Source organism: Vulpes lagopus, chromosome 14 (genome assembly GCF_018345385.1).
Source record: "Vulpes lagopus strain Blue_001 chromosome 14, ASM1834538v1, whole genome shotgun sequence".
In the NCBI taxonomy this organism is placed as follows: domain Eukaryota; kingdom Metazoa; phylum Chordata; class Mammalia; order Carnivora; family Canidae; genus Vulpes; species Vulpes lagopus.
In genome coordinates this window covers 29,967,909-29,990,370 of record NC_054837.1, presented here as the reverse complement: position 1 = coordinate 29,990,370, position 22,462 = coordinate 29,967,909, and the positions used below count along the sequence as shown (strand labels likewise).

The 22,462-nt window shown below is 40.3% G+C and overlaps 1 protein-coding gene across 6 annotated transcripts; it reads right to left on the bottom strand.

Annotated features, from left to right (window-relative positions):
- Nucleotides 1-1,150: 1,150 nt before the first annotated feature.
- DENR (density regulated re-initiation and release factor) lies at nt 1,151-13,771 on the bottom strand. Of its 6 annotated transcripts, none has more exons than XM_041729354.1 (8): nt 13,643-13,771; nt 12,691-12,805; nt 8,160-8,179; nt 7,379-7,463; nt 5,368-5,451; nt 2,765-2,881; nt 1,547-1,686; nt 1,151-1,439 (listed from the first exon to the last, which is right to left on the bottom strand). In XM_041729354.1, the coding sequence occupies exons 2-8, from the start codon at nt 12,794-12,796 to the stop codon at nt 1,395-1,397; spliced, it is 597 nt and encodes a 198-aa protein (XP_041585288.1). In that variant the 5' UTR covers nt 12,797-12,805; nt 13,643-13,771; the 3' UTR covers nt 1,151-1,394. The 6 variants fall into 6 exon arrangements, with proteins under 6 accessions (XP_041585288.1, XP_041585287.1, XP_041585286.1 ...); XM_041729353.1 differs by having other exon boundaries at nt 13,599-13,749; XM_041729352.1 differs by lacking the exon at nt 13,643-13,771 and adding an exon at nt 12,903-13,015.
- Nucleotides 13,772-22,462: the final 8,691 nt, after the last annotated feature.

Here is a 22,462-nt window from a genome sequence, read left to right as displayed (position 1 = left end):
AACACATACCAAATGGTCTTGATGGATAAATTTGCTTCATCAGACACTCATATTTAGTAAAATTCACAGTTAATGCAGAATTTCATTTTCTTAATTTGCATCCTTACTACACATTTTTTTCTAAGATTTTAAATATTGAAAAAAACCACTCATTCATTCAAGGTTGTAATTAGCATGGCAATAAACAATGGGTTCTAAATTTCTTAAAGGTGTCTATAGCAATTTAAAATACCGGAGTCTTCTTTTTCAATTTGCAGCACCTAAAATACCTTTATAAAAACAAAGTTTAAATTCATTTACTGCATTCATTAAAATTCACTGTCAGTTTCTCTTGTGAGACAGACTCATTTCAACTGCTATTTCTCAGACTATATATATATATATATATATATATATATATATATATATATATTGAGCATTGGTGTATATTCTTTCCAATTTGCTAGAAGAACTTTACTCCCAGAATTTATAGCCAGAACAAGAACTTGGTAGCATCTCTGAATGGCCTTCCACTCAAAACAATGGTGGTAATATTGGAGGTCTGCTCCCCACTTAACATCACCAAACATGTTTCCAAGGTATTTTGGAAAAATATTTTTAAAAATATGCATAATATTCTACCATATGGTGCACTATCATTCCTCAACCATTTCTCAATTGTTCATTTGTTTCAGTTGCAATTTTTTTTATCTTTATGAGTAACATTGTGATGAACACCCTCACCCAGTTTTAAGCAAGAATGATTCTATCTTTAGGATAATGTCAACTAAGTGGCTTACTGGGTCAGACTGCAGATGGTTTTAAGGCTTTAATATACTTTACCAAATAATCTCCAGAAGAGCGTGAACAACTCCTACCAACATCAAGTTAATGTGACCACGAAGTGGACTTGGTTGGTAACAATGAAGCAAATTCAACCACAAATCTATTAGATGCCCAAGCATCTCAAAATTACCACATCAAAGAAGCAAGGAGACAGTTATTAATGGTGATGAAGCCAAAATTCAAATTCTTTAAAATATTACTCAGCTTTAAATCATGATATAATCAAATCATGATTCTTTTAAGATAATAAACAGAAAAGCGTTGCACAAAAAAATCTAGTGTTTTTCCAAAAATAAAAAGTTAAAAAGAGAAAGAGAAAAGTCAGTACCAAATGACCAAAAATTTTTATTTGACTAAATTCTATTTCATGCATAAGCATGACAGTCTCCCGTTTATTAGACTTTGGCAATAAAAAAAACAAGCAGCCTTATACAGAACAGTGAAAATGCCAAGGGTGAGGGTAGTCTACAGTTTTACTGTAGGATAAATATATATTTTCAAAAGGCCTCTCTCCCTTTGGCCATATTAACTCTCAGTTCAGATCATTAAATAGAGACAAATTTTCAAAATCACTTCTTTACTTCTCCAAGATCTTCGATGCTATCATCATCCACCTATAAAACACAAATAATTACATCACATGAATTATGGTTTTAAATAACATGGAAACAACTTGCTTTAAAAACTTATAACCACTGATGCACACGTTCTATCTACTCACCTCTGGCCATTTTTCCTGAATGACATCAATTATGTCATCTGTAAAGTCTCCCTGAATGATGATTTCATCCTCTCCTGTTACTGAGGCACCACAGGAGAATTTTTGAGCAAAAAATCTTTGTGCTTCTTTAAGATCAATTTCTGTTTAAAAAAAAAAAAAAACAAACAGCAAGACTATAACTGGAATTGTATATCAAAGATATTTTTCCATTTTGAAATTCAATCTGCATCTTAATTTCATAAAACAGATCACCTTAATGGGTTTCATACTCCTTTCAGAATGACAGTTACAAGTTACTAGATAGTGGTCTTAACCATTAACTTATATTTTCAAGGTCAAATAAAGCTTCAGCACATGAAACTAGCATTATTCAGGAAGGATGGAGCCACTGGGTGATGGGCGTTAAGAAGGGTAAGTGATGTAATGAGCACTGGGTGTTATAATGCAACTGATGAATCACTGAACTCTACCTCTGAAACTAATAATATACTGTATGTTAATTAATTGAATTTTATAAATAAATAAATAAATAAAAGATGCATCCTATCACCCCCCCCCCCCCAAAAAGGCATCATTCATACTATTTGTAACTCCTACAGTAAGACCAAAATAAATCCAGGAACTCATTAATTCCAAGCATTACATATATATTTCCAAGTACAATGAAGTTCTTTTGTTTATCCCTTTTTACAAGAGAAATAGTTACAGCAGGGAAACAAACCTACTATCTAATGATTGCTTTTCAACTGTGTTGTCACATGAAGGGACCTTGGTTTACAATTTCACTGTTCATTCAAAGCCTCCAGAAAGAGCTCTAATGCAGGACATTCTGCTGAAACCCACATTCCCTCACCCTCTACTATCATTCCCAGAGGGCGCGAGGCATTTTGCAGCCTTTTGCCATCAAGCCTGAAGTGACAGAGGAGCAGTATTGATAGGCTTCAAGGAATCCTACCTAGCCCTCCTCAATCCCCATAAAAAGTGCTCAAGCAGGTATTCTGGAAAGGAAAAAGTTATACACGATTTAAACATCAAATTTTGATTTTGAAGCTATAGTTTGACATGCAAAATCTCATTTTGTATATTCTTAGCAAAAAACAGACCTGTGAAATTTTCATGAAACCGGATTAAAAAAGAAAGAGCAAGACAGACAGAGAGGGAGGCAGAGAGCAACAAAGAGAATATAGTTCACACATTTTAAACATACTTAAAACTCACCGAAAGTTGCAAGGCCACATACTCTTGTTACATATTTCTTCTTTGCTCTAGGAATTTTGGCTATCGTAACTTTTTGTGGTACAGTCTTCTTTTTTTGCTTTATTTGACCCCTTCCACCTTCATTTATGAAAAAAATGAGCTTAGTATCAATTGTTTAGTGTCTAATATAAAGAATTAAAGCTGTCTTTAAGCTTATTAATTTTTAAAAGGTACCAAAGATTAATTTCTAAAGTTTTTGCTTCTAATACAAAAGTAATAAACACATGCATGAGTTATTCAATAAATATTTATTAAGTAATCTGTACCAAGCACTGCACTAAGGGCTGAGGACACAAAGATGAACAGAAGAAAACATAGTCCCTGGCCTCCAGGGACTCTCAGTCTAGCGAAGAGAGACAAAAAAAGGTTTAATTACTGCAACTGGTACATACTATAACAGAATCCACATATACTGTACTACCATAGCTTTCAGAGGAACAGCCTAACTCACCCTTTGGAGGACAGAAAAGAAAAGAAAGAGCACCTTCTGTGAAAAGATTTCACAGAAGAAATGGCATCTTAGTTCTGTAGAAGAACTGTCCAGATGAAAGCAAAAGGACTGGAGAGATCCGGTAAGAAAGGATATCCCAGGAGAAGGGAACAAGTAAAAAGATAAGAGAAGGCATACTTGAGAACTACAATTGTCTGATGAAAGATGTTTATGTATATGCAGGAAATAAAGCCAGAAAAGCAAGAGATTACCTACCAGTCATTAAAGGACTAGCACATCAAGCTCTGTTATTTGATTTTATACTGAGGCAGAAGAAAAGCCACTGGGATGCCTGGATGGCTCAGTGGCTGAGCCTCTGCCTTGGTTCAGGTCGTTATCCCAGGGTCTTCCGATCTGAGTTCTGCACTGGGCTCCCTGCAGGGAGCCTGGTTCTCCCTCTGCCTATGTCTCTGCCTCTCTCTCTCTGTGTCTCTCATAAATAAATAAATCTTAAAAAAAAAAAAAAAGAAAAAAAAGAAAAGAAAGGAAAAAAAGAAAGAAAAAAAAAAGCCACTGAATGAATAGAAGAGTGAAAAAAACAGATTAGGCCTTATGAGATAAACCTATAGCATGGAAGGTGAATTTGAGGAATAAGGCCAAGAGAGAGCTCCTATAGCAGTTTAGGAGGAAATATATCAAAACCTAACAAAGCAGTGGTAAAGGTAATGGCAACTAGGCAGAGGCCAGAGTAAGGAGGAGAAAAAACAGAATTCAGAACTAATCAAAAGGAATTAAAAAAAAAAAAAAAGAATTAGTACTAAATAAACTACGGAAGGGGACTATTAAAAAAAATGATTAAAAGGAAGAAAGAAAGAAAACCAACATGTCAGTCAGGTCCTGGCTCAGATGACTAGATAAAGCATGCTGTGCTTAACCAAAAGACTTGTTAGTTTGGTTTTTTTTGGAAATACCAAATATTTTTTTGGAACTACTTGGGACTTGTTTGTTTTTTTTTGGAAATACTGCATTTGAGGTGTCTGTGGGACCATGCACATTGCCAGTCTAGAGACATAGGCTAGGACTAGAGATATAGATGTAGGAATTGCAAGTGTAGAGTGATGTCAGAAGTTAAGAATGTGAAACTCAGGGAGAAAACTGCAGAATGAGGAGGTAAAAGGGCCAAGCACAGGATCCTGGGAAATATAACTTTTAAGGGACAGAAGGGAGAAGTTTGCACAGAAGACCAAAGAGGAGTGACAGGGAAAATGAAGAAAGAAGTCTGTCACAAAAACAAAGGAAGTACAAGAGTTTCAACGAGAAAGGCGTGCTCAAATGCCAAGGACAGTAAGTCTAGTCTTACTACAAAAGTCTGGTTAAGAAGGGCAGGGCAAAGGATAAGGCAAATGAAGACATGGGAATTTTTCTTGAAAGAGGCAAAGTCCTTATTTATAAGCTAATTTTAGTCATAGGGGAGAATAATCAAGGCAGAAGATACAGGCAAGAACAGAATCCAGAGTAGAGGAATTCGTTTTAGGAAAGGTAAACAGGTATATGCGACAGCTATTTAAAAAAAAATAAAATAAACTGAGCTGACAACATAATAAGAGAATAAAATCTTTTAGGGATGCTTGGGTGGCTCAGCAGTTGAGTGCCTGCCTTCGACCCAGGACATGATCCTGGAGTCCTGGGATCGAGTCCTGCATTGGGCTCCCTGCATGGAGCCTGCTTCTCCCTCTGCCTATGTCTTTGCCTCTCTGTCTCTCATGAGTAAATAAATAAAATCTTAAATAAATAAATAAATAAAATCTTTTATAAATGTCCTCACTCTACATAAGATACATAGTTATTTTAATAAGGTAACAAAACTTTGAAGTCATCAAGCTGGTTGGTTGCTTTTTGCGTATGCACACAGCAATTAAAGCATGTTGTCCTAGGTCCAATTTACTGATAAAGCCCAAATCAAATGGCATCCAGTCATCCTGAGAATATGATTCTGTACCACTCTGTAGGGTACACATATGGAATTACATCAGCAGGTAGATATTACTGCCTTTAGGACTGCCTTCATTATGTTATTTCCTCTGAGAGAGGAAAAGTGTGTTTATGTAAATCAAGCCATGGATTTAGGCCTTACCTCTTTTCTGCTTTTTCTTCTCTTCCTCTTCCCCTGCTGTGCCTTGACCCTCACTAATTCCAGCTTCTTGTTTCGGTGAATTTTCTAGATGTAACAGTGAAATCCAAAAGCATTAACATCACTTCAATATAACCTTAAAAAAAAAATCACCTTTGAGCAACTTCGTATACAAATAAAGCATCTTGCCAACAACTGATCATGCCACTTAAGAAAGCAAACAATTATATTGTTAAATTTCTATCAAGTCTAATTCTGGTCATTATGGTCAAGTGCAAGGTGACAGAAGACAAAACTAAGTTTTTGATATGTGAAGATTAGGATCTTTTCACCCACATGAAAGGAGTAGGAAACACTCACACTCTGCAGGAGTGTTTCCTATCTAAACATACTTATCTATGCAACAGGAGGTCTCATCCTGAATAAGACAACTCCCTCCCCAGGTTTTATCATGTCCTAGGCAGGTCCTGTCCCAGGTTGACCATGACCATGCAGACTGCAACACCTAACTGTAGGATTCTTTTCCAACAATGACTGTAGCTACTATCCAAAAAGGCCTTATATGTTTCAGGGGTTGCACTTCTTAAAAACAATCTGAAAATCAAAGCAGCAAATGGTGGAATAACACCGGGTACATCTGATAGGCCTGTTCTGAGCCCAGGCTTTCCCTTCTTCCTGCTACTGTCTTCATTTCCACCAATCTTGTAAGAGCAGCCAACAATTTTAACAAATTGAAGAAATCTGTTCTCTGTAGTCTTCCTTCTTCTGGCAACAGCAACTCCATTCTTTTGGTTGCCAAAACCCTAGATGCCTCCTTTTCTCACATCCCACATGCAGCATACCAGAAAACTGTCAGCTCTACCTTCAAAACACACTGAGAATCTGATCACTTCTCCCCACCTCCACTGCTACCATTCTGGTCAGTCATCATCGTCTCCTGGCGTAATTACTGCTGTGGCCTCCTATCTGGTCTCCCTTTACTGCCTGTGCCCCTCTTCAGTCTGTTCTTTAGCACAGCAGCCAGAGATGCTGTTGAAACAAAAGTTCAACCTTATCGCTCTCCTGCTCCACATCTCCTGAATAAATGCCAAGTCTTGGCCTTTAGGGTGTGGTCCGCCTTACCTCTCTGACTTCATCTCTGACCCTTCTCCCTCTCCTTCAATAAGCTCCAGACACAAAGGCTTCCTTGAGATTTCCTGAATATAACAAGTAAGCTTTTACCTCAGGGCCTTTGCACTTGCCCTGCACCTAGAATGTTCTCCCAGATATCCAAATGACTCACTCCCTTACTTCCTTTAGATCTTTGTTTAAATGTGGTCTTTTCAGCAAAATCTTTCCTACCACCACTCAAAATTTCCAATTTCCTCCCTCAACAATTTTTATCTCCCCATTCTCTACTTATCATTATTTAACATACTTATTTTGTCTTATTTTACTTAGTCTCCTCTTCTAGAATATAATTTCCAAATAATAGATCTTTTGTTTACTACTTTATCCCCAGCATCTAAAACAATGTGTAGTATATAGTATACTCACAAGAAATAATTTGTTAAATGAATGATTGAAAATACATTTGCTCCTAAGCCATTATTCTTCTTATAAGAAAGTTATCCTGAACTCTCTCAGAGTTAAGACACATGAAACTGTGTGTGATTCTATATAAGGAGTTTTAACCCAAAAATGTAAAATGGTTTTAAAGTTAATAGATATAAATACAATTCTGTAATATCCTACTAAAGGAGCACTTTCATGACACCTGGATGGCTCAGTGGTTGAGAGTCTGCCTTTGGCTCAGGTCGTGTTCCTGGGGTCCTGGGATCAAGCCCACATCAGACTCCCTACAGAGAACTTGTTTCTCCCTCTGCCTATGTCTCTGCCTCTCTGTGTCTATCATGAATAAATAAAATATTTTAAAAATATAAATAAAGGAGCACTTTCTTATCTTTAAAATAATGCCTTATGTGCATTTATTTCAGATACACAAGCTTTGATGAAAGAAAAAAAAGGTTCATACCTACAGTAAGTTTTGCAAACTCATTTGGAAAATTCTTCTCTAACCACTGTCGACATTTAGCAACATCAGGCATATATTCACAGTACTGGGAGATTAGAGGGGAGAACAAATTGAGTCACAACAGAACATTTTCAATCAACCAATACATTTTAATTAAGTCATTCCCTACATTTACTATATTAAGAATGATGAAACTAACCACTCCCACTGATGTCTTATCCACAAGAATTCTGTGTTCCACCAGGAAATGCCCCATAAGCAATTAGAATTTAAAAAGGATTAAACACTTCCTCATTGTAGTATTTTTTTCCCCCATCAAACAGAAGGGCATTAGAAAAAGCAACAAACAAAACCAAGCATGCTTATTTCTTGCTTTGGACACACAGGTGTCTCAGTATTTTTGTGACTTGCCAACAGATCCTCACTCAGAAGCTTATTAACAGAAAATCTTATACATAATTTTAATTTATGCTTTCCTCTGCTTAGAAATTAGATTTTGGTTTTAAAGCTACTCTTATTTTATTAGCTAACTATTCATGAATTTCAAGCAAAGTCCAAACTGTATAGTCAGGTGCAAGAGATGTACACAATGTACACATATGATACAAAGTCTTAAGAAAACAATTAAGACTATAAAATTATTCTAATCCAAGATTCTCTATAAAGTTAAAACTGTACTACCAAATGACAGATATGAAAAATAGAAAAAAGTTCTCAGGCTAGCTCTAAAATCAATGACCCCAAATGCAGAAGGTAAAAAAAGAATTTGAAAAAGACTTACCTCTGTTGGTAATGAACAGACTGGGGAAATGGAGAAAAAAAAAAAGATTGGAAAACTTAAATATATATATATATATATATATAAACACACAAGGCTCATCCTAACTTTTAAATCTGACAAAATGTTTCATTTCTACTTTTTCCTATAAATTCTGTACCACTTTTCAAATACGACCCGTCACACTTTTTTTTGAGGTAAAAGGTACATGGTTCATAGAAATTTTCTATTAAGTTTTTTGTTTCTAATCTAAAGACTATAACCCTCAGTTGATGGAACATCAAACTATACTATCTTGCATAGCTTAAGGTTTTACCATAACCACTTTAATACGTCTGAAGCTAAGCTGAGAACAATTCCCCATACAACAAAGCTTGAAACGAACTGGTTCTTTTGATAGTTTTACCAAAACAGCCACCAGTTTTTATTCATACTAACATACTTATAGACTTCAGTAGCACTTTTGCTACCATTTCTTTGCAATACACGTTTTCTTTCCTTTTTCATATTATCCTACATAAGATTAAGCACCTATAAAGCTAAAAGGAATGTAGGTTCAATCTTGTCCTCATACAGGCTGCATGAGATAAAGAATTAGAACTCAAAAGGTTTCCTGATTTTAAATAGAATTCTGTTTAAATAGAATTCTGTTACTGGGTCAACTGTTTATTTTGTTCTCTTAAGGTGAAGAATAGAGTAGTTCAGTGTGCTCAATTATCTTGAAATTTGTGAGGGAGCAGAGCATTTCTCATCAGAGCAATTATCATTATATGCATTATTATGTGTCATCATCACTACCCTGTGATGATGTAAGTAAGAAATACCACATCGCATTACCGATAGGTAAGTAACCTGCTGCATGTGGTTAGCAGAACAGGATTTGAACCCTGGCCAGTTTCTGAAGCTTTTTTTAAATAAACATTTTATTTATTTATTCACGAGAGACACAGAAAGAGAGAGGCAAAGACATAGGCAGAGGGAGAAGCAGACTCCATGCAGGGAGCTCAATGTGGGACTCCATCCCAGAACTCCAGGATCACGCCTTGAGCCAAGGCAGACACTCAGCCACTGAGCCACTCAGACGTCCCAGTTTTTGAAGCTCTTAACCACAAAATCAGATTACATGACATACACAGGTAGGGCAGCTGTGTGCCAGCCATGTGACAGTAGTATGCCTTCTCCTCATCCCACCATCACTATTTTTTTAAAAGACTTTATTTATTTATTCATGAGAGACAAAGAGAAAGAGAGAGAGAGAGAGAGAGGCAGAAACACAGGCAGAGGTTTATGGTACTCAATCCTGGATCCCAGGATCATGCCCTGAGCCGAAGGCCGACGCTCAACCGCTGAGCCTCCCAGGTGTTCCCCATCATTTTTTTATAGATGATGCTCTAAGAAAGGTTAAGTAGCTCATCCAAGGACAAAAATGGTATGTGGCAAAAGAAAACTGGAACCTAGTATCTCTTTATTTCAAGTGTGGAGATCTCTCCTCCAAAGCTCTCCCTGGTTAACCAAGACCTCTACAATCCTCACAGTTCAAGTTCAAATACCAGTAGGTGCAGGGGATCCCTGGGTGGCTCGGTGGTTTTGCACCTGCCTTTGGCCCAGGGCGCGATCCTGGAGTCCAGGATCGACTCCCGCGTCGGGCTTCTGGCATGGAGCCTGCTTCTCCCTCTGCCTGTGTCTCTGCCTCTCTCTATCATGAATGAATGAATAAAATTTTTTTTTTTTTGGAATGAATAAAATCTTGAAACAACAACAACAACAAAAAACACAGTAGGTGCAGATATTCAGTCACACTTTCAGAATTTAATTATAGGTTAAATACCATTTCAGCAAATGCTAAACTATAAAACTTTGTACATCATTTCAAAGAATATTCAGCTTGACAAAATTCTAATACAATGCAAACATCTGGATGGTTCTTTTGGGCTCACGGTTATTTGCTTTTAAAGTCAATTTCCTTTTCTGCAAACCATAGCTTTTCGACACAAAGATCTAGCATTTACCATCAAACCTCACATCACTAATAGTGGAACAACCTGACATTATGTACTTGCTGACATAACGCAACATGAAGAACAAGGCATCTTCAACCACGATATCTTCTGCTATGGTCTGAATGTTTGTGTCCCGTCAAAACTACTATGTTTAAACTCTAATCCAACATGACGGTATTAGAAGGTGGAGCCTTTCAGAGTATTATTCCTTCTCTACATTCTCCTAAGTAGGGTCTTTAATGGATGAGGAAACTGGCCAAGGTAACACAAGGGAGTAGATGGCTGAGTCAGGATTCAAACTCAGATTGAGTCTGAAGTCACAATCCTGAAGACAAAATGTCTCCCCAGAAATGACCCCATCCTACCTAACCTTGTTTCTCAGTCTATGCGAACCAGCATTCTGTTCCAATCAGCCCTTTCTTTTCCCTCTCCCCTGAAGACACTGTATTAAATCTTACTACCATATTGTTCTTTTTTTTTTTTTTTTAATTTTTTATTTATTTATGATAGTCACAGAGAGAGAGAGAGAGGCAGAGACACAGGCGGAGGGAGAAGCAGGCTCCATGCACCTGGAGCCTGATGTGGGATTCGATCCTGGGTCTCCAGGATCGCGCCCTGGGCCAAAGGCAGGCGCCAAACCGCTGCGCCACCCAGGGATCCTACCATATTGTTCTTATGAATTCCTTCACCTTTCCTTGCAAATTCTATGCATTGTCTGAGGCTTCTCATTTCCTTGGAAATTTGCCTACTTTCCTCTGAAAAAGATGCCTTTTCCTAAACTCCTAATTCACTATTATAATCAGTACTATTTAATTTAGCATTTAATATTTTCTAATATTGCTTCTTCTACAACTAGACCATAAACTCCTTGAGGAAGTAACCCCGTCCCCAGTTTATGCCTAGATTATCAATACAAATTAGGGAGGGAAATAAATAAACCTTTCTCTAAAAGGTTAGGGACCTCTGGTCCACTGGGGTGGTTTGCATATTTAGTGCAGTTATTCAAAAGTCACCTTAGCAGTCACATAAGCAATTTAACAGGATGGTTTTCATATACCATATTTCATCAATTCTAAATTTTTTTCATTTTTATAGGGATGCATCTTATAATTACGGCACGTCAATCTGACAGGTTTTTTCTTAGTGGAACATAAAATAATGGTGAATCTTATAAAACAGAGGCTTAGATTAGATGAAATAGCATATAAAGAACAAGAGCTCTTAACTACATCTGACAAAGATAAACCATACTAATGTCCTTCTCTTACAATAAAACTTAATTGTACTATGTTTCTGTGTTAGCTGCTATGTCAGAAGCTTTATACAAGTCACCTGACAGGATACAATCATCATTTCCATTGTACAGATCTTAAAAAACAGACATCTAAATCTTAAGTGAATTAGGTAACTTGCCCAAAGTCACATAGCTGGTAATGCTGGAGTCAGAATGCAGACCTCAGTCTGTGACTCCAAAGGCAATAAGATGACCATATAAGACCAATATCATAACAAAACTCAATCAACCCTACAAAGAATTCCTGTGCCTTACTCTTACTGAATTCCCATACTCTTACTGAGGTATAATAATTTTATTAGCAAAGATATCTGATAAATGGCAAGTTGACAAAATTGTTTAACTCAGTGACATCCCCTCTGCTTCTATAGTGCTTAAACTCCAGATGACGTCTCTATTACACTCACAGTATGTAAAGTCTCCAAACACAAGTGCCTTTTCTGACTTACTCACTTAGTCCCCAGTACCTAAAACACTGCAAGGTACAGAGTAAGTGATCAAAAATATTTCCTGAAAAAAATTATTTATTTCCTCTTTTGCTATCTTGGACCTTCAAACTTTCCAAAATACTAATAAAATTAGAGCATTTCCAACTCACAAATATTTCTGTATTGAAAATGAGGGGAAAAGAAATGAGGAAAAAACACTCGAAGGGAAAAAAAAATCCTGATTCAATCTAATACACATATTATCAATCAAACCAAGAACACTTTCTCAAGACTGTCCTACTACCCATCGCTCCAATCTCATCTTCTTTCCTTACTGACATCCTCCCTATAATATAAACACTATACTAATCTAGAGTTTTTCATTTTCCACAGATGTGCATCCACCAAGCCTTTTCTTGCATAGCCATTCACTTCATCTGGGATGCCCTTCTCCACTTTATCCAGTCCTTGTCATCTCTTCAGACTCAGTATCTTCCAAGAAGTCCTCCTTTAATAGCCAGACCAGCAAGTAACATTAGGTTGAAATAATCTATTTGCATGCCTCTCTTCCAACTGGACTGCAAGCTTTTCCAGGCCAAGTAGCAAGACACAAGTCATTACAGGTTTTGAAAATCTGTAAACCCATGCCTCCTCTTCACCAGTGCCCCACCCCCAACCTTGCGGCTCCAATTAAGGGTTTCACAAATAGCAAAGACAGATGAGAAAAGGATTAACAGGATCACATGTGATATACAATCATAATGCATAAAAACAAAGTGAGCAAAAGCCATTTTCTGCTTTGTAACACTTGCCTCCACAGTAAAGGACTCGAAGTGGGTAGTCTGCATCTAACTTGGTATTGCCCTTCGAGTCTCCTTTGCAATCATGCCCACCGGACTCAGAAATATCAGCAGCCATCTCACAAACCTGCAAACAAGGAAAATAACACATTTTCACTATTTTGGACCAAGACCTCAAAGAAGCAGTGTTCAGAGGTAGCCTCACTTCCGCCCACTGGAAATACCTCAACCCTAAATGTTTCCATTCTGTTCTTAAGTGAAGGATACAAGCTGCATTAGGATCCATAAAATGTGAGCAATTCTGGGCGCACCACCAACCAGCTCCACAGGTCTACAGGGAAGCAAGTGACGGGAGAAAAAGCACCGTGAAGAATGGGTCGGGGTGGGGGTGGGGGTGGGGGTGGGGGGCTCTAGTGGAAAGAGGACGCAGTGGGGTAATAGGATAGGGAGGATGATCCGTAGTGAGGGGGCAAAAGGTCTGGGGATGAAATGGGAGGGATGCAAACTGCAATAAAGGCCACATAGAATAAAAGAGGCTAAAAGAGCCTACGAAGAAGGGATGAGTGACCAGAGGTGCCCAGAGTACAGGGTGCGGGGGCAGCTAAACGCCAAGCGAGGGACACAGGAATCCGGGAAGCGATGGGAGTGGGAGGGGGCGGGGAGACCAGAATCTGAAGACAGAAAATGGGGGCAGAAGAATCGGCAAGGGGCAGAATGTAAGAGCACTGGGGCGACATGGGCGGCCAGGAGTTAGGGGAAGATCCGAGGCGAAGGGGCAATCCCAGGGACACCACAGGGGCCCATGTGGGCGGGGGTGTGGAGACGCCCGGCCCGGCCCCCTTCCGCCGGACAGCACCTCGGCTTCCCCCCACGCTCTCTACGAGCTCTTCGGAAGAGGGAGAGGCTCGAGGGGTCGTTACCCAGGCGGTCGCACAACCCCCGCCGCCTCCGCTCCCGCCACTACCGCCAGCTGAAGCAACACATGCAATTCCTCTTCCCCGGCCAGGGCCGCCAGAAAGCCCGTCGGCTAGCCGCGGTCCCGCGAGACAATAAGCCTTTATCGCGAGATTCAGGTCGCCGCTGGGAGGCTGTCGCGAGAAGCCTAAAGGCGGAGGCGGAGGGGCACTGGGGAGCATGCGCATTGTGCTCGGGGGCGGAGCCACACCTCCGAGCGGCTGACAGCCAGTAGGCGGTGCTCGTTCCTCGGGGGAGAGGGTGGACGGTCGGTTTGCTGGCGGCGCGCGGAGCGGAAGCCGACGCGGAGAGGAAAGACGAGATGTGCGCTGAAATCATCGGTGACTCCCTATTGTGGGGCTGGGGGATGTTGCCCCTAGTCTGGGGTGCATCCTGAGTTCTGGCTAACCTCCAGCCTGTTGGATAAGTCACTGCTCCGCGGGGAGATGGCACCTGGAAAAGGCGTTTGGTTTCATTTCAACACCTTTCCCTGCATTGACTGAGTTATTCTTGGGAAGATAATATGAACGCTATTTAGATTGTTCCAGTCGCCCCGTAATCTCACACCACCCCAACAGCTGCTGTCATCACCATCCTCGTCTTTACTACCAGTCCCCCAGGTCTCAGGCGGACGGACACTACCACCCGCGGGGCGCCCTAGCTTTGCTTCCGTCTAGTTGTTTCCTTCTGGGAAAATCCTTTCCTATCCTTGCTCCGCCGGAGTCCCTCCCAGTCCCGTAGGTGAAATGGGAACAACGCTACAGTGCTTGCAAACCTCTGAGGGGTAGGAAAAGGATGACCCAGGAGTGCTTGGTAGGCGGTGGAGGTTGCTTTGTCCTTCACCTCATTCCCCTTCTTCCCGGCCGACTTCATTTGCGCCACCACCATCCTTACATTTTCTGCTCACGGTTTACTTTATGCGTGCACAAAACCATCTGGCATAATCTCTTTCACCGGTGACTGCTGCCTCCACTCTGACATCTTTCTTAAATAAAAGAGGAGTCTCCACCCTAACCTCCTTGCAGAAGAGTCAATTCTGTGTAACTAGTGAAAGAAGATCTTGTTCCCAAACATGGTTGATTCCAATAATAATAGCTTTCGATTCCAATAATAACTTACACTTATTGACACCCACCTGCCATTATGTGTCAAAAACCTGCTCATTTGGGTATAGAGTCCAGGTGGATTCATTCCACAAAAAAAATTTTTTTTTTAAGATTTTATTTATGAAAGACACAGGCAAAGGGAGAGGGAGAGGTATGCTCCCCTCAGGAAGCCTGATGTGGGACTCAATCCCTGAACTCCAGGATCACGCCCTGAGCCAAAGGCAGAGCTTAACTGCTGAGCCATCCAGGCGTCCCATCCACAAAATTTTCTTGAGTTCCTATCATGCAGTCACTGTCCTACATAAGCACTGGGGATGCAGTGAACAAGAGACAAAGTGCCTACTCTTGCTAAATTTAGCAGTCTTAAAAGTGATAGCTGATTCAGTCCTTACAGTAATCCTATAAGGGAGCAACTGGGTGGCTCACTGGTTGAGCATCTGCCTTTGGCTCAAGTCCTGATCCTGTGGTCCTGGGATCAAGTCCAGCATCAGGCTCCTGGCAAGGAGCCTGCTTCTCCCTCTGCCTATGTCTCTGCCTCTGTGTGTGTGTGTCTCTCATGATTAAATAAAATCTTTTTTAAAAAAGATAACCCTATGAGGTAGGTATTGTCTTCAATTTCCAGATTGGTAAAATCATAGCTCAAAGGTGGAAATGAATTAAGTTGACATGTGACTAAGATCATACAGCTAATAGTATATTTTATGGGTCTTAAGATGCACATTTTTTCACATTTTAATATCCCATACCAAGATGCATTGCAAGGGATGAAATTTTAGCATTTGTCATAGTTTAATTTGGCAGCATTTTTCTTTCTTAGTGATGCATAAAATAATGGCATCTCATAATCAATGGCATCTTAAATGCAATGAAATATGTATAAGTGGCCAGTCCTGTGTAGTAGACCCAATGTCTTCAGTTCCATTCCTCACCCCTTTCTTGCTCTGCTTCGTAAAGAAGGGGGTGCTGGACCCCCAGAGACCACATCCCCAGGCTTTCTTGTTCCTGAGCTTCCAGCTAGGTTTAGCGAACAGGAGGCAGCAATAGGAACAGCCACCTCCCCAGCCATCCACTCCACCCTTGTGAGTAGCATCTCTGATATAACTGGTTCTCCGTCTATATTGTTAGGGAATCCCAGAACCTGGGCACCTGTAACATACCCTCCCCTGGATCTAATCTATAGCCTGGCAGCGGTGATTGTTGGCTTCTTGTTGCTGCTAATCTCTGAATTGCCTCAACCACCTCTGTTAAGCTTTCCAACACTTTATTCCCCATGTAACCAATCCCTTGAATGAAACTCCCACCCACCCCCAACCCCCGTGCTTTAAATACTTAGATGGGGTTATTTTCTAGGCAGAGTATGCCTGACACCACTGGCATTCAAACCCAGATTTGTACTTCCTAGGACATGCTACAGCCTATCAGCTCTCGAGTTCTAAAAGCAGGAGCCACATACTAAATAAAGAAAAATCCCAGAAGTTTCTCACCAGGAAGCCACAGACTCTTTGAGGAGCAGTGTGATTTGTGCAAAGAATATAGGACTCCACTTGTGCACCAAGTGTTGTCAGGAAATTGACTAAACATCTTTCTGACTTAAATATTAATATTTCCTAACGTAAATCACACTTTTGTTGCAATGAAATTTTAAAGATTGAATCTAACTGGCCTGGCTCCAGCTGCATCCAATCCTAAATCAATCACCATAACTAAACAAGCCCTGAGTCAACTGTCCACCTTTGGAGCTGTGTTTTAGAAGTGGAGACAGAGTACAGAACTATGAGGTACTATGACCATGGGAGGGAATGATGGTAAAGTATCAAAACAACAGATGTCCACTGTAGTCATTCTTACACTCAGGTGTGCTAAAAATTATTAAATAACCCAAGCACACTTACATCAAGTGGGTATATAGGTGAGCAGACTTCCTTACTAACAATACTACTTCGCTTAAGCGAGCAGTGTGTCCAGCTAGAGGCTTCACTTCCCAGCCTCCCTCACCGCGAAGGTGGCTACGTGACACAGCTCTGGTTAATGAGATATAGATAGGTGGTGACAGGGGCATCCCTTCTGTCAGGAACATTGTGAAAGATTTTTAAATGGACAAATACATGGTGTCCTAGCACTCTCTTTGGTGTCATCTCCATCTTTCACTACCGTTGAGCTATTTTACGGTTTTGTAAATTGTGGAAAACTGATAGTAATGCAATCGGCTCTTGTCCATAGAAATGCAAATGAATTGTGTCTGGTGCAGCTGCAATTGATCATTTCTCTGTCGCCTAGTTTTCCATCTGTTTGTACATTCATTATAGCATTCTCAATTGCCTGTCTATGTATATATGATTGCCTATGTGTGAACGTTTTCAAGAATTTTCCTTTGAATTGGTTTTAACATCTTACTGACTTCCTTAATAAATGAAGTAAAATATCTGACACATTTTTATTTTATGATTAGGTAAGAGTCATGCTTTTATTCTTTTAGAAATTCATCATTTAATATTTCTCAAATAAAAGGACAAGGTCTCACATTTAGAAAAAAACGGCAGTGGGGTGCCTGGATGGCTCAGTCAGTTAAGCATCTACCTTCAGTTCAAGTCATGATCCCAGGGTCCTGGGATCTAGCCCTGCACCGGGCTCTCTGCTCAGTGGGGAAGTCTACTTCTCCCTCTCCCACTCGCCCTGTTTGTGCTCTCTGTCTCTGTCAAATAAGTAAATAACATCTTAAAAAAAAAAAAAAAGCCTTGACCTTTCTCTCTTCTTTCTGATTGGTATTCGAACATAAACCATATTGCAACCTCGAGGGTCTAGCCTGAGCATGAAGTTGCTTATGCTAAGGATTTGGGACTGGAAATATATAAAAAAGCCCGTGTTCCTGATAGCATTGTTGAGTTACTATATCAGTTCTTGACTGCCTCCCTTCCAGAGCTTCCTATTTTGAAAATTCCCTGCTTTCCCGCACCCCATTTAGTTTAAGCCAATGCGGTAGGATTTTCTATTATACTACAGAATACATTCCTAAATTATACCACCAGAAAGCATGAAATAGAAGGAAAAAAGGGGAGGAAAGAAAGATGACTTAAAAAAAAAAGATTTTATTTATTTATTCATGACACAGAGAGAGAGACAGAGAGAGAGGTAGAGACACAGGCCGAGGGAGAAGCAGGCTCCATGGAGGGAGCCGGATGTGGGAATTGGTCCTGGGTCTCCAGGATCACACCCTGGGCTGAAAGCTGTGCTAAACCGCTGAGCCACCTGGGCTGCCTTTTTTTTTTTTTTTTTTTAAAGTAAGCCCCACATGAAACTTAATGTGGGGTTTGAACTCACAACGCTGAGATCAAGACCTGAGCTGAGATTGAGTTAGATGCTTAACCAACTGAGACACCCAGGTACCCCGGGACAGTTCCTTTAGCATGAAAGGGAAACCTGTGGTCAAGAAAAGCATGACTGAAAAAAAAGGAACAAAGGTAAATCCTTGCTAAAGGATGATGGGGAAATAATGTTGCAAGACCAGTCATTTGGATGAAGCATTGACAAAGGGGCATTCTGACACTTTCTGAGAAGTCCTCTAGCAAGGAGAATGAAAGAGGTTTGCCCTGGGCTTCTTGGATTAGGAGTGACTTCTTACCATAGGTGACACCTTGTCATAAGATCATCTATTTTCTCAAGAAGTCATGGGTTTTATTTTTCCACTGTTGGGGTTAGATTGGCCCTTAGCCAGATATTTTCTACTACTAGTTCCTTCTGGGCATTTTCAAGATAGTCACTTGGGGTGAATGGATATTTGTTGATTGTCTTTCTAGCATCCACTCTCTATAACAGGCCCATTTTAGTTTGGAAGGGATTGTCTCTCCTCCATACAATACCCATGTGGTCCAAATGAACCTTTGCAACTCCCCATCCAGAGGTGGAGCATGTGACCCAGGTTTAAGGCAATCAGCACGTTATATTCTGTTAGTAATAATGATTAAATAACTCAAGGGTAGATCAATCATAGTGAATTCCAGCACATTCTTGAGGGAGCTTCTAGAAAAGAGGTTCTCTCCTTCTCGCTGGACTGAGTCTCAGAGATGAACAATAGAGTTACTGGCAGTCATCTTGCCACCACATGGCCTGAGAGTAAAGTCATTATGAAGGAGAGCAGAGCTGAGAGATGCAGCATGTTGACCCCTGATTCCACCCACATTTGAAGTCAGCTCTAATCCTGGACCTTTCAGTTATGAAATTATCATTTCTGCTTAAGCCAGTTTGAATCGGAGTGTCACTTTCAAATTGGTTCTGGTGAACAATAATATTGTATTTAGGGATAGAAAAGCCCTTATTGGGGTTAATGAAGACCTATTTTAGGGGTGCCTGGGTGACTCAGTCAGTTAAGTGTCTGCCTTCAGGTTAGGTCATGATCCCAGTGTCCTGGGATCCAGACCCACATCAGGCTCCCTGCTCAGTGGGGAGTCTGCTTCTCCCTCTCCCTTGGCTGCTCCCCCTGGTTGTGTTCTGTTTCTCTTTCTGTCAAACAAAAAATATTAAGTCTTTTTTTAAAAAAGATTTTATTTATTTATTCATGAGAGACACACACAGAGAGAGGCAGAGACACAGACAGAGGGAGAAGTAGGCTCCATGCAGGGAGCCTGATGCAGGACTCGATCCTGCGACTCTGGGATCACACCCTGAGCCAAAGGCAGATGCTCAACCACTGAGCCACGCAGACGTCCCCCAAATTAAATCTTTATTAAAAAAAAAAAAGACCTATTCTAGCTAATGTTTCCCAACACTGTGACACATATGATGGCTATTATGCCCTTGCAGAGCACAATCTCATAAAAAAAACTTACATTTTGATGAAACCCCAAAGTGATGGCTAAGATGTAAAGCATTAAAATAATTTATAATTTTCAGGGCTCAGAAGAGCATGCAACTATTGATCTTGGGGTCGTGAGTTCCAGCCCCACGTTGGGTGAAAGTTACTTAAATAAATAAAACTTTTTCAAAAAGTTATATTTCACAATTATTTACAATTCATGTGTAAAATAGGTTGCTATGAACTATGGCAGATTCAATGGGCTGTCACTCGGTTGTTTTTTTTTTTTTTTTCTCTTCTACTCCAGAAGGCTTCTTAGAGTTCTTATAACAAGAGCTGGCCCAAAGAAAAACATCATAAGCTTAACCTTCAATCTACCTCATTTGTTTAAATAAATAACATTTCAAACTCTAATACTTTCATATCTATTAGCAATAAATTACCAGACATGTGCCATATGTACAACAAAATTCAATACCAGTGGATTGAGATGCCCGGAAGAGAACTGCTTAGTGAATTGGGTTCAGTTTGTTCCTAAGCCATACGAGCTACCTTTAAAACTAATGAATTCTTCATCTATTAGGCCTAGTCTAAATTGGAAAAGAAAAACAATTTTTTTTTAAAAGAGAGTTTTTATTTGTCCTCTTTCTCTCCTGAAAGATGGATATCCTTCAAGAATTGTTCTCTCAAAAGCAATTGGATCTTTGATGTGCAAACAGGTTTAGAATCTAGGAGTGGATTCCCCAATTTCAGGCATGGCTGGATTCTAAAGATAAAACAACATCTTCAAGAATCTTTTTTTTTTTTTTTAAGATTTTATTTATTTATTCATGAAAAAGAGAGAGGCAGAGATACAGGCAGAGGGAGAAGCAGGCTCCATGCAGGGAGCCCTACGTGGGACTTGATCCCCGGTCTCCAGGATCACGCCCTGGGCTGAAAGCAGGCGCTAAACCGCTGAGCCACCCAGGGCTGCCCCATCTTCAAGAATCTATCTCAGGGTGCCTGGTTGGCTCAGTCGGATAAGCATCTGACTCTTGGTTTCAGCTCAGGTCAGGGTCTCACTGTCTTGAGATCAAGCCCCCTGTAGGGCTTCCTGCTCAGCAGGGAGTCTGCTCAAGACTCTCTCTCCTTCTGTCCCTCCTCCAGCTCCCTCTCTGTAAAATAAACAAATAAATCTTAAAAAAAAAAAAAAGAACCTAGGAACGCCTGGATGGCTAAGCGGTTGAGCATCTGCCTTTGGCTCAGGGTGGGATCCAGGGATCCGGGATCCGGTACCACATCGGGTTACCTGTAAGGAGCCTGCTTCTCCCTCTGCCTGTGTCTCTGTCTCTCTCTCTGTGTCTCTCATGAATAAATAAATAAAATCTTAAAAAAAAAAAAAAAAGAATACCTCTCTTAGAGAACAATAAAGCAAATGTGAAAAGTGTTTATGCTTGGTAGTTCTGGGTAAATATATGGGACTTACTTCGTACTGCACTTGCAGCTTTTATGTAAGTTTGAAATTATTTCAAATTTAAATATTTTTTTTCTTAAAAGGAAGCTATCTCTTTTCATCTCTTGGCTTCTTCCCTATGGTTTCTTCACATTTCCTAAATACTTAGGTTAGTTTCCACTAGTTTAGTGATCCCCAAAGAGAGATTGTCTTTTCAAACAGTTGTAACAAACAATTCAAGTTACTATTTGCTATATACTAAATGTGTGTGTCCTCCAAAGATGCCTATGTTGACATCCTAACCCCAATGTGATGGTAGTCGGAGGCAGGCCTTTGGGAGGTGATTGGGTCATGAGGGTAGAGTCCTTATGATGGTATTAGTGCTTTTATAAAAGAGACCCTAGAGGGACACCTGGATGGCTCAGTGGTTGAGCATCTGCCTTTCGCTCAGGTCGTGATCCCAGAGTCATGGGATCGAGTCCTGCATCGGCTCCCCTCAAGGAGCCTGCTTCCCCTCTGCCTATGTCTCTGCCTCTCTGTGTGCCTCTCATAAATAAATAAATAAATAAATAAATAAATAAATAAATAAAGTCTTTGGAAAAAAAAAAGAGAGAGAGAGAGAGAGAGAGAGACCCTAGAGAATTCCCTTCCTCCTTCTGCCGTGTGAGGACATAGAGCAAAGAACAAGCCATCAATGAATTAGAAAACAAACCCTCACCAGACAGTGAACCTGCTAACAACCTTGATCTTACTTCCCAGCCTCCAGAACAGTGAGAAATAAATTTCTGTTGTTTGCAAGCCACCCAGTCTATAGTATTTTGCTACAGCAGCCCAAATGGACTGAGACAGTGAACCATTAGCCTTTCAAGTCCCTGAGCCAATCACAGTGGGAATGAAATGATCTGATTTGCCAGGACGGGGCACATGCGCTTTCCTCAAGCCAAAGGATGAAACCAAATCCTTCCAAACCTCAGAGATGGTTAAACCTCAGGGATGGATGAGTCACCAAAGGAAATCAGGGTGTTAATGCCAAAGGAGGGCACATGGGTGCTGGAAAGACAGAAACAGCATATCAGAACCCCATCATGTGAGCTCTAGGTCCTAGAAGCCCTGCTCAAAGGGAAAGAGGCCAGGGGACTGAGATAACAGGCAAGGAGCAGGCATGCTAGGGGTTAATGAAAACCAACCTGTTCTGCTTCTCTAAAAAGCAGATGTTTAATAAGATCATCTGTTCTGGCAGTGCAGGAATGACAAGGGATACAACCAGTTTTGCCACAAAAGGCCCATAAATATTCAACATAGAGGAAGACTCATTTACGAAGATGATACAATTTTACCATGATGAGCAGCGCTTTGAGTATTCAGTGAAACCTGTTCTTGCTTAGTCTAGCCAAAGACCCCTCCCCCCGGAACCCTTCTCCCTCATGCAAGGGGCCCAAAGTCCTTGACATTCTGAGAGTCATGTTACAATACATGTACATATATCTCTTTTTTATTATAAAA

Bases quoted from the DNA above. Each gene is read 5' to 3' on its own strand.
- DENR (XM_041729352.1), bottom strand. From the start codon at position 12,923: ATGGAAACATTTAGGGTTGAG. The intron at 12,806-12,902 runs GTATTTCCAGTG...CCTTGTTTGCAG, and splicing joins TGGAAACATTTAGGGTTGAG to GTTTGTGAGATGGCTGCTGA. The intron at 2,882-5,367 runs GTAAGGCCTAAA...TCATAAATGAAG, and splicing joins GAAGAAAAAGCAGAAAAGAG to GTGGAAGGGGTCAAATAAAG.